The sequence below is a fragment of the Narcine bancroftii genome, chromosome 7, assembly GCF_036971445.1.
Source record: "Narcine bancroftii isolate sNarBan1 chromosome 7, sNarBan1.hap1, whole genome shotgun sequence".
NCBI classification, from domain to species: Eukaryota; Metazoa; Chordata; class Chondrichthyes; order Torpediniformes; family Narcinidae; genus Narcine; species Narcine bancroftii.
Genome location: NC_091475.1, coordinates 3784056 through 3796927, shown reverse-complemented (window position 1 = coordinate 3796927; position 12872 = coordinate 3784056). Strand labels below are relative to the sequence as shown.

The 12872-nt window shown below is 39.2% G+C and overlaps 1 protein-coding gene across 17 annotated transcripts in view; it reads right to left on the bottom strand.

Annotated features, from left to right (window-relative positions):
* The window catches only part of tmprss7 (transmembrane serine protease 7), a 57870-nt gene that overhangs the window by 4029 nt on the left and 40969 nt on the right, over positions 1 to 12872 (bottom strand). For 16 of the 17 annotated variants that reach the window (XM_069888552.1, XM_069888543.1, XM_069888544.1 and 13 more), the window contains 4 exons: positions 5439 to 5549; positions 5240 to 5356; positions 3750 to 3921; positions 139 to 407 (listed from right to left, as the gene is read on the bottom strand). In XM_069888552.1, coding sequence (XP_069744653.1) covers positions 139 to 407; positions 3750 to 3921; positions 5240 to 5356; positions 5439 to 5549 — 669 coding nt within the window. Of the gene's footprint in view, positions 1 to 138; positions 408 to 3505; positions 3597 to 3749; positions 3922 to 5239; positions 5357 to 5438; positions 5550 to 12872 lie in introns of those variants that run through there. The other variant, XM_069888555.1, reaches the window with a different exon arrangement.

Sequence of the window (12872 nt, the reverse complement as noted above, 5' to 3'; positions counted from 1 at the left end):
ATAATATGAACATTTGTTAACTTTTTCCATTATAGTCATCTCAAAAAATGAGCCATGTAACTTAGAACTATCAAAAACAAGTGCATGATGGACAATCTTTTGTTTAAATAATTTCCTAAAAATATAATACAAACTTACCTTTTTCTTGTTTCTGTCCCCAGCCGGTTACCCAGCACCTCTCTCCATTTGGTATAATTTGAGCCAGTGAAGGGACACAAATTGGTTGAATAGTTAATGTTGATCTGTCTGGCCATGGTGTTTTCAGTTTGAGCAGTGAAATATCGTAGTCATAGTTTCGACCATTATAGTATTCATGGACAAGGATTCTTTTGAGCTCACTTTTAAATCTTGCATTTCCTTGAGTATGCATTCCTAAATGAGCTATCCATGATCTGGGATCAGACATTCTTTCAAAAAAAATTAACATTTTTTCAGTAATACATTTTGTTATGGAATGCAAATTAACAAGACAACTTTTCAATCACATGACACCAAACCAAATCTTACTAGTTAGCATTCATTCTTAACAGTGTGGAAGAATAGAGGGATCTTGGGGTCCAAATACACAGACCTCTCCAAAGTTGCCATGCAGGTCAATAGGGTAGTCAAGAAGGATTATGGTAGGCTAGCCTTCATTAGTCAAGGGATTGAATTCAAGAACTTAAATTAAGTCATGTTTATTTGTCATTCATACCATAACCATTGCAGTGCATAGTGAAAACGAGATAGGGTTTCTCTGGACTGTGGAGCTGGTTATTTACATGGATAAATGAAATCAGTAACTTTTTTTATAAATATCACTTATAAACCTTTTATATATGCTCTGTGTCCCTGGAGTTCAGAAGCCTCACAGCTTGGGTGAAAAAAAAAACTTTCACTATCTGTTCGTGAGGCCCCGAACGCTTCAATACCTCTTTCCGGATGGCAGGAGGGAGAATAGATTGTGGGAGGAGTGCTTTCCCAATAATCCTCTCAGCAGTCTTTACTATCCTCTGCAGGGACTTGTGTTCTGGGATGGTGCAGTTCCAGAAACAGCCGGTGATGCAGTTACATAGGGTGCTCTCAATGCATCCCCTGTAGAATGTAGTGAGGGTGGAGGGTGGAAGATGGACTTTCCTTAACCTCTGCAGGAAGTAAAGGCATTGTTGAGCCTTCTTATCAATGGATCTGGTGTTGGGGGACCAGGAGAGATTCTCCACCAGGTGCACACCAAGGAATTTGGTGCTTTTGACTCCATTGACAGTGGAGCTGTCGATGGTCAGCGGAAAGTGATTCCCCCGGGCTCTCCTGAAGTCAACCACCATCTCCTTTGTTGACGTTCAGGCAATGGTGTTGGACATATTGTTTCCGATCCAGACTGACTGAGGCCTTCCAGGGAGGAAGTCGAAGATCCAGTTAGAGGAAGAAGTTTAGGCCCAGCAGGTTCAGCTTCCTAATCGGGTTCTGCAGTATGATTGTGTTGAATGCTGAGCTTAAGTCTAGAATGGTATTGGAACATATGAGTCTTAATTTTCCAGGTGGGTGAGGGCTAGTTGGGCATCGTTTGTAGATTGGTTGGGATGGTATGCAAACTGCAGGGGTTCCAATGGGGGGTGCCGAGTCTTGACTAGCCTCTCAAAACACTTCATGACAGTGGATGTGAGTGTGACAGGACAGTGGTTGTTGAGGCAGGACACAGGGCTTCTTCTGCCCAGGGATGATAGTGACCACCTTGAAGCACATTGGTACGACAGCGCTGCTCAGGGAGAGATTGAAACTGTGAGAGAATATTGCAGCTCTATAAAACTCTGGGTACAGGAAGGATATGGAAGCTTTGGCGAGGATGAAGAGGAGATTTACCAGGATGATGCTTGGATTGGAGAATGTATCTTGTGGCATGGTTAACAGAGCTAAGGCTTTTCTCTTTGGAGTGAATGATGTGAGGTGATTTAACAGATTATGGAAGGCATAGACAGGGTGGGCATCCAGGTGCCTTTTCTCCTCAGGGAGACAGTAGTAAAAGCCAGAGGACATCTGTTTAAAGTGAGTGGAGAATGTTTGAGGGATACATCAGGGGTGAGTATTTTGTTTTTTAAAAACGTAGTAGTGGGTGTCTGAAATGCATTGCCAGAGGTGATGGTGGAAGAGGTATAACAGGGACACACTCTTCAACAGGCACACATTTGCAAAAAAAAAAAAAAAAAAAGAGGGTTATGGGTGTGAGATATGAAAGATTTCAATTGTTCAATATAGGTTGGCACTTGCATTTCTAAATCTGAATAAACATAATTACATATGAATTATTTCACAGTGTTAATACAATCATTAAAAGTGTACAGCATCAGTTAATTTCTGGACCTGTGAGCATGAATAAAGGAGGAAAGAACTTTTATTCATATAGCAAACACTTAAAATGTTACACAATTTCAACATTTACCTTATTTCCATCTTTAAAAATTGTTGGCTGAATAATGGATAGAAATTAAGAATCTCGTTGTGTTGTGCTAAAACAACAATGTTGCTCTCAATCAGTAAGATTAAGAAAGTTATTGTGGAATTTAGAAATGGTAAGCTGTGGGACCACACACGGCTTCATCGGTGGACAACAGTGGAGAGGGTTACTACCTTCAAGTTCTTGGTGTTCACCTAGTAGAGAACCTCCCTTGGGGCCAGCACATCAAAACAACCATCCAGAAAGGTTACCAAGCAAGCTTTCAAGAGTTTGGGAAGATCTGCATGTTGTTGAATACCTTCACAGACTTCTAAAAGTTTTTTGTGGAAAGTATACTGATTGGTTGTGTCATGGCCTGGTTTAGAAACTCAAATGCTCAGAGATGAAGAATGTTGCAGAAAGTGCATTACAGGCACAAACTTCCTGTCCATATTCATGGAGGCCCTGCCTCAAGAAGGCAGCCAATATCATTGCAGACCCCACCACCTCCACTATGTTCTCTTCTCATTGCTTTCTTCAGGAAAAAGTTACTAAAGCCTCAAGTCCATCACCTTGAGGTCTTAAAACTTCCCCATATCACCCGAGCCATAATATTACTTGAAGATCAAAGATCTGCCTATACTACTGACAGAACACATTTTTGTAACTATTAATAACCAACATTGGATATTTATACCAATTTCCTTTTCTCTTCCTTTTATATTTATTCTCTTTTCATTTTTTTCTTTATGGTTTCATAGTTATACCTAATTTGTGTTTGTGTATTTTATGTATCTAGGAACCTGCAACAAGACAAACTTTTGTTGCATTTATGTATTTGGCAATGAACCCTCATTCCTTCATGTAATAAATGTTTTTTTTCTACTGCTCATTTGGAACAGGAATAGAGTGATTCCCAACACCTTTATTCCATATAACAATAAGTAAATGAAGAAGATTCTCAGTGGACCCTATAGCAAGGCTTTGGTCAAAAGCATAATAACAAAAGATTTCCTTGCCTGAATCCTCAGTTATTTATGAACATTAAAATGTTTGAAAAGCATTTTGTGTACATAATATGGTCCTTTTACTTACAAGGGAAAGCTGGTATACTTCTGGTGTAAATGGCTTTGACTTTTCATTTGCATGCTTGCAGCTGATATACATCTGCAGGCCACAAATTTTCCTAAAATTCAAGATAGAATTTCATATCTACTTGGGTAATGATGTACAAAGATAAAAATAATATGCAATTCTAACTTTTATATTTCATTCACTGATACCAGATCTGTAACATTTCTGGACTAACAATACTTAGACTGAAAATTTCATAGCATACTTTTCCCCTTGAAAGCAGTGTGCTGCAGATAAAAGCCACTGCTTTGTTATTAATGATGCCCCACAGTAAGGTGATCCAGAAAAGAGAAGGCTGACTTGCCAAGGCCACTCTCCATCTTGAGCATTAGATCCTCCTACAATTCGACTTTGGTGCTGCATTTTATTACCACAATCTGCAAGACAGATGTGTAAAAACAATAATAACAACAGTGGAAACTGTGGTCAATTATCTGCATTATTTGATTTACATGTAATCATATTAACAACATATTTTCCTACTACTCATTCAGGAGTAAATTAAACAAAAATTAACCCCTATCAATTGGAACTTGATACTTTAGACCAGATAAGGAGAATTTCTAAATGGTGGGGAAAACTATCTAAAGTTGCTGAACGTAAAACTCGAAAGTCTGCAGACGCCTTCTTCTTCTTCTTTGGCTTGGCTTCGCGCGCGAAGATTTATGGAGGGGTATGTCCACGTCTGCTGCAGGCTCGTTGGTGACTGACAAGTCCGATGCGGGACAGGCAGGCACGGTTGCAAGGGAAAATTGGTTGGTTGGGGTTGGGTTTTTCCTCCTTTGTCTTTTGTCAGTGAAGTGGGCTCTGCGGTCTTCTTCAAAGGAGGTTGCTGCCCGTCGAACTGTGAGACACCAAGATGCACGGTTTGAGGCAAGATCGGCCCACTGGCGGTGGTCAATGTGGCAGGCACCAAGAGATTTCTTGAAACAGTCCTTGTACCTCTTCTTTGGTGCACCTCTGTCTCGGTGGCCAGTGGAGAGCTCGCCATAGAACACGATCTTGGGAAGGCGATGGTCCTCCATTCTGGAGACGTGACCCACCCAGCGCAGTTGGGTCTTCAGCAGCATGGATTCGATGCTTGCGGACTCTGCCAGCTCGTGTACTTCGATGCTTGAAACCATGGTTGAAGTAAAAATACAATGCTGGAGAAACTCAGCAGGTCAAACTTTATATAGAACAAAAAAGATACATAACCAATGTTTCGGGTTTGAGCTCTTTGTTAAGGTATCAAAGTTCAAAGTTGTTAAATGTTCTCAGAAATCAAAATATCACATATGCCAGAAGTCAAAAATGAAATAAAAGATCTTTGACGTAAAAGAAAGAATGGTGCTTGGCCTGCTAGCCATTTTGTGGACATTCGTTATCTGCTAACAGTTCTTTATTTGTTTACATGTATATGCTGTGGACAGTTTTTTTTTACTCCACCAATTAGTGGTGATTGTGCCTCGGCCTGCTGAAAAGAGAATCTCAGGGTTGTACGTGTTGTCATGTATGTAGTCTGACAATAAATCTGAAATTGAAGTATTTCTAGCATCTTTTGCATCAACTATTTATCAGCTTTGAAGTAAAAAATGTAAGATTAAAGTTTAGAACTACAATTTGAAATGGTAAGGGAATTTTCACTTTCTTTCAAATTAAGCAAATATTAAGTTTCAGTAGCGAGGCCCCCATTTTAATAGAAAAGGTACTCACCACAACTCATTTCATCGCTTCCGTCTGTGCAGTCTATAGTTCCATCACATTTTGCAGTCTTCTTCTGAATACACAGATTATTCTTACATTTATAGGTGATGTTTGTACAGGGCACAGCTAAAAATGATTAACATTAATTCATAATTATTTAAAATTCTATTCTATATTTTTTTTAAATTCAGGTGATTTAAATACTTACAATCTGTGCAATTGAGTTCATCGGTGCCATTCTCACAATCTTTGACTCCGTTACAGGTGAAGTAGGGATGATGTCGTGGAGAACTTGTGTTGCATACCTTTGGTGGTGGAGCTAAATTAAAATCAGTCATAAATGATATTAATAGCTCATTACTTAATAAATAACTTCTTTATTCAGGACACTTCAATAAGAATGAGTGTGACACTTATTGTATTTATATTGAACAAATTTATTTATAACTAAGTTTTATTTTAAAACTGAAATACATGCAAAAAAGTTAAGTACCAAAGCTACAGTATTTGAAATATTCATCCACAGAAAGGAGATGGGTTCATTGAAATGGCTTCATTGAAATTGAAATGACTTTGCTAATGTAAAGGGATTGTTCAGAATTCTAAGATGCAGAGAGCAAACTCACAAAAAAGAGAATTTGCTGAAGATATTGACAGACATTGGAAATATAGTCAGATGAAACCAAGGAGATTAGATACTGAGCACCTGGTCCTGAAAATAAAAGCCGTCGAATAATTATCGGTAAATGATCAAATGAGTCAAAGTGGACTTCATCCGTAGCCGAGAAAGGATAATTGCACATTGGTAGTCTCTGAAATTCTGACAATTTTCTGACCAATGGAAATTTGACAAATGGCACAGATAATATTTTCAAATACACACCATCCAAACAACGAGTATAAATGATTAGTCACCCAAAAGTGAAAGGAAGTCAAAAGCATGTCTGAAAATGGTGTTGACATATACATGAAAACAAGAGCTTTTTTCTGTGAATTAATCATGAAATTAATTACCCTGTTCTCAGGTTCAAGCTAATTGGGAATCAAATATTTACTGCTTAAATAAATACCTGGACAACCTTGGGTGAAAATAAACCAAATATTTTTGTTGTGTTGGATGAGGCCTGGATGAGCACCCATTGCACTCAGGAATCAATTAAGTATTTCTTTTGCCCAAGTAACACACTTATTGGGATTTCTGTGTAAACCCCGCCAGCTTCACCTGGCTTGGGGATTTGTGCACAGAATAATAGTTGAACACATCAACGTAATAATGAGGGTGAACTATTGTTCGGAGTTGGAAGCATTTCAAACAAGGCACTCAAATACCCATAGACCTTTATATTTAAAAAAAGGAGAAAACTAGCAACTGTCCAAACTTCAGAAGTGTCCTTGATGATGCTTTCACTGTGTTGCTATAATTTTGCTGGAAATGGTCCAAATAACCTGCTTGTGTAAAAGGGATTTCTGCTAACTTTCTGTGGTAGTAGAATGCGAGTAGTTTTCTACTACTGCAGAAAGAGAGCCGAAATCCCTGGTCTAGAGCCATGGCCAAATTACTTGCCTCAATTAACTTTACAAGAAAATAATACAATTTGTTGTTCAATTTATCTTATTGCTTATCAGGCCTTGTGGCAGAAATTGTGGCATTTTTGACATTTTGAGGATGTGAAGATATTCTGTGAATGGAGTGCCACTCATTTTAAAATCTTTACATCCTATATATTAAACATATTAGGGGATAGAACTTGTCATTGAATGCTGTGATGTCAGCCACCAGCGGTACTCTGTGGCATTATGCTGTCCACTATCAGTTTCATGCAAAATATTCCTGGTCATTTTCAGTGAATTCTTAGTGAGTCATAACATAACATTATTTCTGAGTTTTGACAAGACTTTGTGTCCTCGTCGTCCTCCATCATGGTAACCTGCTCTGAGCTGGAAATGCTTGATGCTTCAATATTCTATACGACATGAAATCCACCATCCTAGTGTTCAAATAAATACAAACAGCCCCTGGCCCAATCTTGACCTTGGATGCAATCTGCATGGAGTGTTCACATTCTCCCTGTAACTGCATAGATTTAGAAACATAGAAACATAGAAGATAGGAGCAGGAGTAGGTCATTTGACCCTTCGAGCCTGCTCCGCCATTCAACGAGATCATGGCTGATCTTAAAGTTCAGTACCCCGTCCCCGCCTTCTCTCTGTAACCTTTAATACCCTTATACTGAAGAAATAGATCTAATTCCCTCTTAAATATATTTAATGAACCTGCCTCTACTGCCCTCTGTGGCAATGAATTCCACAGATTCACCACCCTCTGGGTCAAGAAATTCCTCCTCATCTCGGTCCTAAATGGTTTGCCTATTATCCTCAAACCATGGCCCCGGGTTCTGGATTTTCCCATCCTTGGAAACATCCCATCTGCATCCATTCTGTCCAGTCCTGCCAGAATTTTATAGGTCTCTATGAGATCCCCTCTCAATCTTCTAAACTCCAGCGAGTACAATCCCAATTTGTGCAATCTTTCCTCATAAGTCATTCCTGCCATTCCAGGTATCAGCCTGGTGAATCGCCTCTGCACTCCCTCCATTGCAAGAACATCCTTCCTTAGATAAGGTGACCAAAACTGCACACAATACTCCAGGTGGGGTCTCACCAAGGCCCTGTACAGCTGCAGTAAGGTATCCTTGTTCCTAGACTCAAACCCTCTTGATATGAAGGCCAACATACCATTTGCCTTTTTAACCGCCTGCTGTACCTGCATGCTCGCCTTCAGAGACTGGTGTACAAGTATCCCTAGGTCTCTCTGCACTTCCCCATCTCTTAATCTATTGCCATTCAAATAGTAATCTGCCCTCCGGTTTGAATGACCAAAGTGGATAACCTCACATTGATCCACATTGTAGTGCATTTACCATGGATCTGCCCAGTCCCTCAATTTATCCAAATCACACTGGAGCTTCCTGACCCCCTCTTCCGTGCACACAACCCCTCCTAGCTTAGTGTCATCTGCAAATTTGGAGATATTACATCCAATCCCCTCATCCAGATCATTAATGTAAATTGTGAACAGCTGGGGTCCCAGTACAGATCCCTGTGGTACCCCACTGGTCACCGCCTGCCACTCAGAAAACGAGCCATTTATCCCAACTCTCTGTCTTCTACCTGCCAGCCAGTTCTCAATCCACATCAATACTTTGCCCCCAATCCCATGAGCCTTGATTTTGGAAGCCTCACATCTTAAAGACACATGGGTCAGTGGGTTAATTGATCACAATAAATTGCCCTCACTGCATAGATGAGGGCTAGAATGTGGATTAAAAATGGAATTCCCGTAAATGGATGGTTGATAGTCGACGTGGACTATGGGCCTGTTTCGGTTTTGTACATCTCCATTGATATTGATGTCCATGAAATTTCAGCAACTTATTCACACATGTTCTTTCTACCACCTTGCCTTTGAAGTCTGCATCACACTTTTGTGTGTAGTTTTTCACTGTTGAAAATTCATTCCTGTCAGGCACAGTGATTCACCAGCCATCCTGAAAGAGCTGTTCTCTCTTGGATGTGATAAATTACATACACTAGAATTTCTCTTCATGTATTTTTGTCCCATACTCTTATCAAAAGGAAAAAAATACTGAGCTCTTCTCAAATGTGAAAGTGCAAGACTAGAGGGACTCCTCCTGCTTCTCTAACCAACTTGGCCAGCCACATGCAAATCCTGAAGCATTGCGCCACGCTATAGCTTCTTAGACATACAGCACAGTAACAGGCCATTTCGGCCCACGTGCCTGTGTCATCTAATTTCACCCAATTGACCTGCAACCTCCCTACATTTTTGGAGGGTGGGTGGAAACCTGAGCACCTGGAGGAAACCGACACAGACACAAGGAGAGCGTTGCACTAATCTTGCTGCCTTCATCATGACTGTCATACGCAGATTTTTTCGTTTTGTTATCTTGCTCCAATTCTGTATATCTACATTACAACAAGTTTTTCTTGTGCAACAAGATACACATGATGTACAATTAAGTGGCTCTACAGTAGATCGCCGAAATATTATTCCATATGTGTTGAATACCACAAATTATTATAATCTCTTGGAGTGAGGAGGAATATCTTTCTCACAATTGTTTTAATCAATGTGTGATCAGCCTGCACATGCAGTAGTGGTGGCCTGAAATGCATTGCCAGGGGTGGTGGTGTAGGCTGGTACAATTGTGATATTTAAAAGATTCTTAGACAGCCACATGGATGCAAGAAAAATAGAAGGTGTTGAGTATGAGGGAGCGAGGGAAGGTGTAGATTGTTGAGTAGGTTTAAAAATATAGGTCAGCAGAACATTGTGGGCTGAATGACCTGTACTGCACTGTAATGTTCTGTGTTCTATATATAAAATGAACAGTTATGGACCCAGCACCAACTCTTGTAGCTCTTCAGTCATCAGTGATTGCCAACCAGAAAATACCCATTCATCCGAATTCTCTGCCTTCAGAGTTAACCAGTCCTCTATCCATGCTGATAATTTACCTCCAACTCCATGCCACCATATCTCATGGATATCTTTTGTGTGGCACTTCACTAAATGCTTCTGAAAATTCAAGTAAACATCATGCACCTAGTTTCCTCTATCCACTGCAGTAACTATATTCCTCAAAGTAAATTTATCAAACACGACCTTCCCTTCCTGAATTTGCGCTGCATCTGCCTGATGGAACATCTAAGCAAATATCTCGCTATTTCTTCCTCAATGATAGCTTCAAGTATTTTCCCAACTACAGACATTAAGCGAGCTGGCTAATAGTTACTGGACAACAAATATCACACCACTGTTTGAGAAAAAATGTCTTCAAATTCACAGGATCTGCCCATGGTCCAGACAAAATTGGTAACTCACAAATGCCTCTATAACTTCTGCTAATTTTTCTAGCATTTTAAACAACCCTTTGCTGAAACATTGTCAAGAAACCATATCAATATATGTCTATTTTTTAAGAATCAGGAAGTTCGTCATGTCACCCTTGTCACTCAACAACTTCCGCAGGTTCACCATTGGAAACACTTGTTGGATTCATCACAATATTGTATGGGAACTGCACTGCTAAGATCCAAAGAAGCTACAGAAGATCGTGAGTGCAGCGCAGAACTGAACAAAGCCTTCCCCAACATCTCCATCTTCCACTGCATAGAAAAAGTAGCCAACATACTGATGGATCCAACACATCTTGGACATACACTTCCTTCTCCCAATGGGGAAAAGACTGGAGTTTGAACTTGATGGTGCATGCTTTCAAAGAAAATTTATTCTCTGCAGTTATCAACTTGAAAGAACTCCAGATAAGTGCTCTCACGCTGCCCTTGCTTTGAATTTATCATTTTTATTCATGGTAACATTGTTCTCTGCAAATGTTCCACTTTATCTGGCTGTATGCATGTTAGAGTTGACATATTGGACTGCTCACAAAAGAACCCTCATTATACTAGGTATAATGTGCTGAATAAGAAAGTTAACTTAAACATGCGGATTTGGTGCTGATCCAAAATGTCCTCTAAACATTGAAATCTCCCAAATATAGTCTTGAGATTGTTAGCTCCAAACTTTTGCTGTTAAGTTCCAACTATCAAAATTCATTCTTGGCTTCGAGCATACTGAAGGTTTTTGCTCTGTTCAGATTTTGTATGGTCTTTTGAGCTTACTGCATTAGGTAAAGTTTCTTCAATCCCTTATTTAGATCATGTGGATCCAATCATATTCTCAGTTTATCTGGTCTCTCCACACACTCAATGGGATTCTCTGCTTCCATTTGTCTGTCAAGTTTGACTTGCAGTTTCTTTTTGGGAAATACTAGAGTCACAAAATGTGCATTTCAGACTGATTTTTGACAAGTAGCTGCAGATCATATTTTACTTCTTGCTTTCCAGTTCATTGAAACATCTGCAAAATCATCTTGCTCCTTTTTCTTGCATTTGCAGCAGACTCTAATTTCATAATATTCTCAGTCTTTTATTTGTTGGACTGCATGGCGACTGAGAATTGGCTGGCACAATAAGCTCTGCTATACATCTTTTACATGCTTGGATTTTTTTTTTCAAATTTCATTTGCCCAATTGTATAGCAGTTCTAGAAATGTAAATTGTTTAGTAGATTTTCTCCATTCAAACTTCTTTTTCAGGAACAATATTACTGTTCTTCCATTCTGTTTGAAAATGTTGCTCCCTTCCAGTCTATTCCTAGTCTCTACTCTTTCCTCCCCGTTTGAGGACATTGTCGTAACTGTAGTCTTATTACAGTTCCCCTCACAATAAGTAGCATCTCCTGGGTCATTGTGAACTGGCCTTATCCTTTTGCATTCTTTTTCCATGAGATACTAGTCTTTCTCCCTTCACGCTGGGATGAAAGGTGATTCAACTCTTTGTATTTATGGCATTCTGTTTCATAAAATGGACATCTTCTGCCAGTCAGATACATACCACAATATTTATATATTTTAGCCAGTTGCAGTTTCTATTTAATTCAATTGAATTGTGCTTCCCACTTTCTAGTTCACCCACCTGCATGTAAACTTTGATCCAATGTGATTCTGATCATTAGTTAGATCATATAATAACAATTTTTAAAATTACAATATATAGAATATTTAAAGTCTACCCAATCTCCAATGATACATTATTACTTCTGCTAAATCACAGAATTAATTAACAATTTGGATTTTAACAGAGGTGCATTCCTTTTGAAGACTGGTAACAATCTTCCAATAACCTTTTCTTGGTCTCATTAAGAGCAGTAAGCAAGTAATAATTTCACCAGTCAACTTTCTAATATTCTTCAGATCGAACATTTCTGCTCGATCTTACAAGAGGCACCTGTGGGATTTCATTTTTGATGTATTTTCTGGTCTTACTTCCTGCTATGAAATTGAAACAAAGGAAGGCAGTATGAAGCTCATTTGTCACAACCTATATAGAAACATAGAAGATAGGAGCAGGAGTAGGTCATTCGACCCTTCGAGCCTGCTCCGCCATTCAACGAGATCAATATAGCTCTTTAATAAATTCCATCTCAAAAAAAGAGAAAACAACTAACATATTATAAAGTTATTACTGAAAGAAAGCTTTTTCTCTTGTTAGCCTCATTATCTTCAAAAATATTTGCTGAACTTCAGTACAGGAGGGAGCATTGTGCATTTAGAGGTCACCTCTCATGCTTGACATTTAAGATCATCATCTATTGGAGACAGATTTTTTTTTTTTTTTTTTTTTTTACAAACAATGAGGGAAGTGTTTGCTCCTGAGACAATGTTACTATCGCTGCTATGGCTCATACTTCCTTTTCACCATGCTGATGCTTCCGAATCGGCTATAGAATCAGTTGTTTCACCTGATCCCATTCCAAGGCCAACACTCCTGTATCGAGCTGAATAATCGACTGCTTCATGATCTTATTCACTCAGTCCACCCCAATCTCCAAATAAAACCTGTGCAGAGTGCCATAGAGCTCAGACCCCACAGTTCAGAAGCAAGTTTTGGTAAGGAATAGAAGCTTTTGTGTTTCTCTAATGCATTATGGATCTTGTGATCAGTTTAGCACTTTTCAAATCAATTTTTATGATAGAAATCAAAATAACCACTGGAA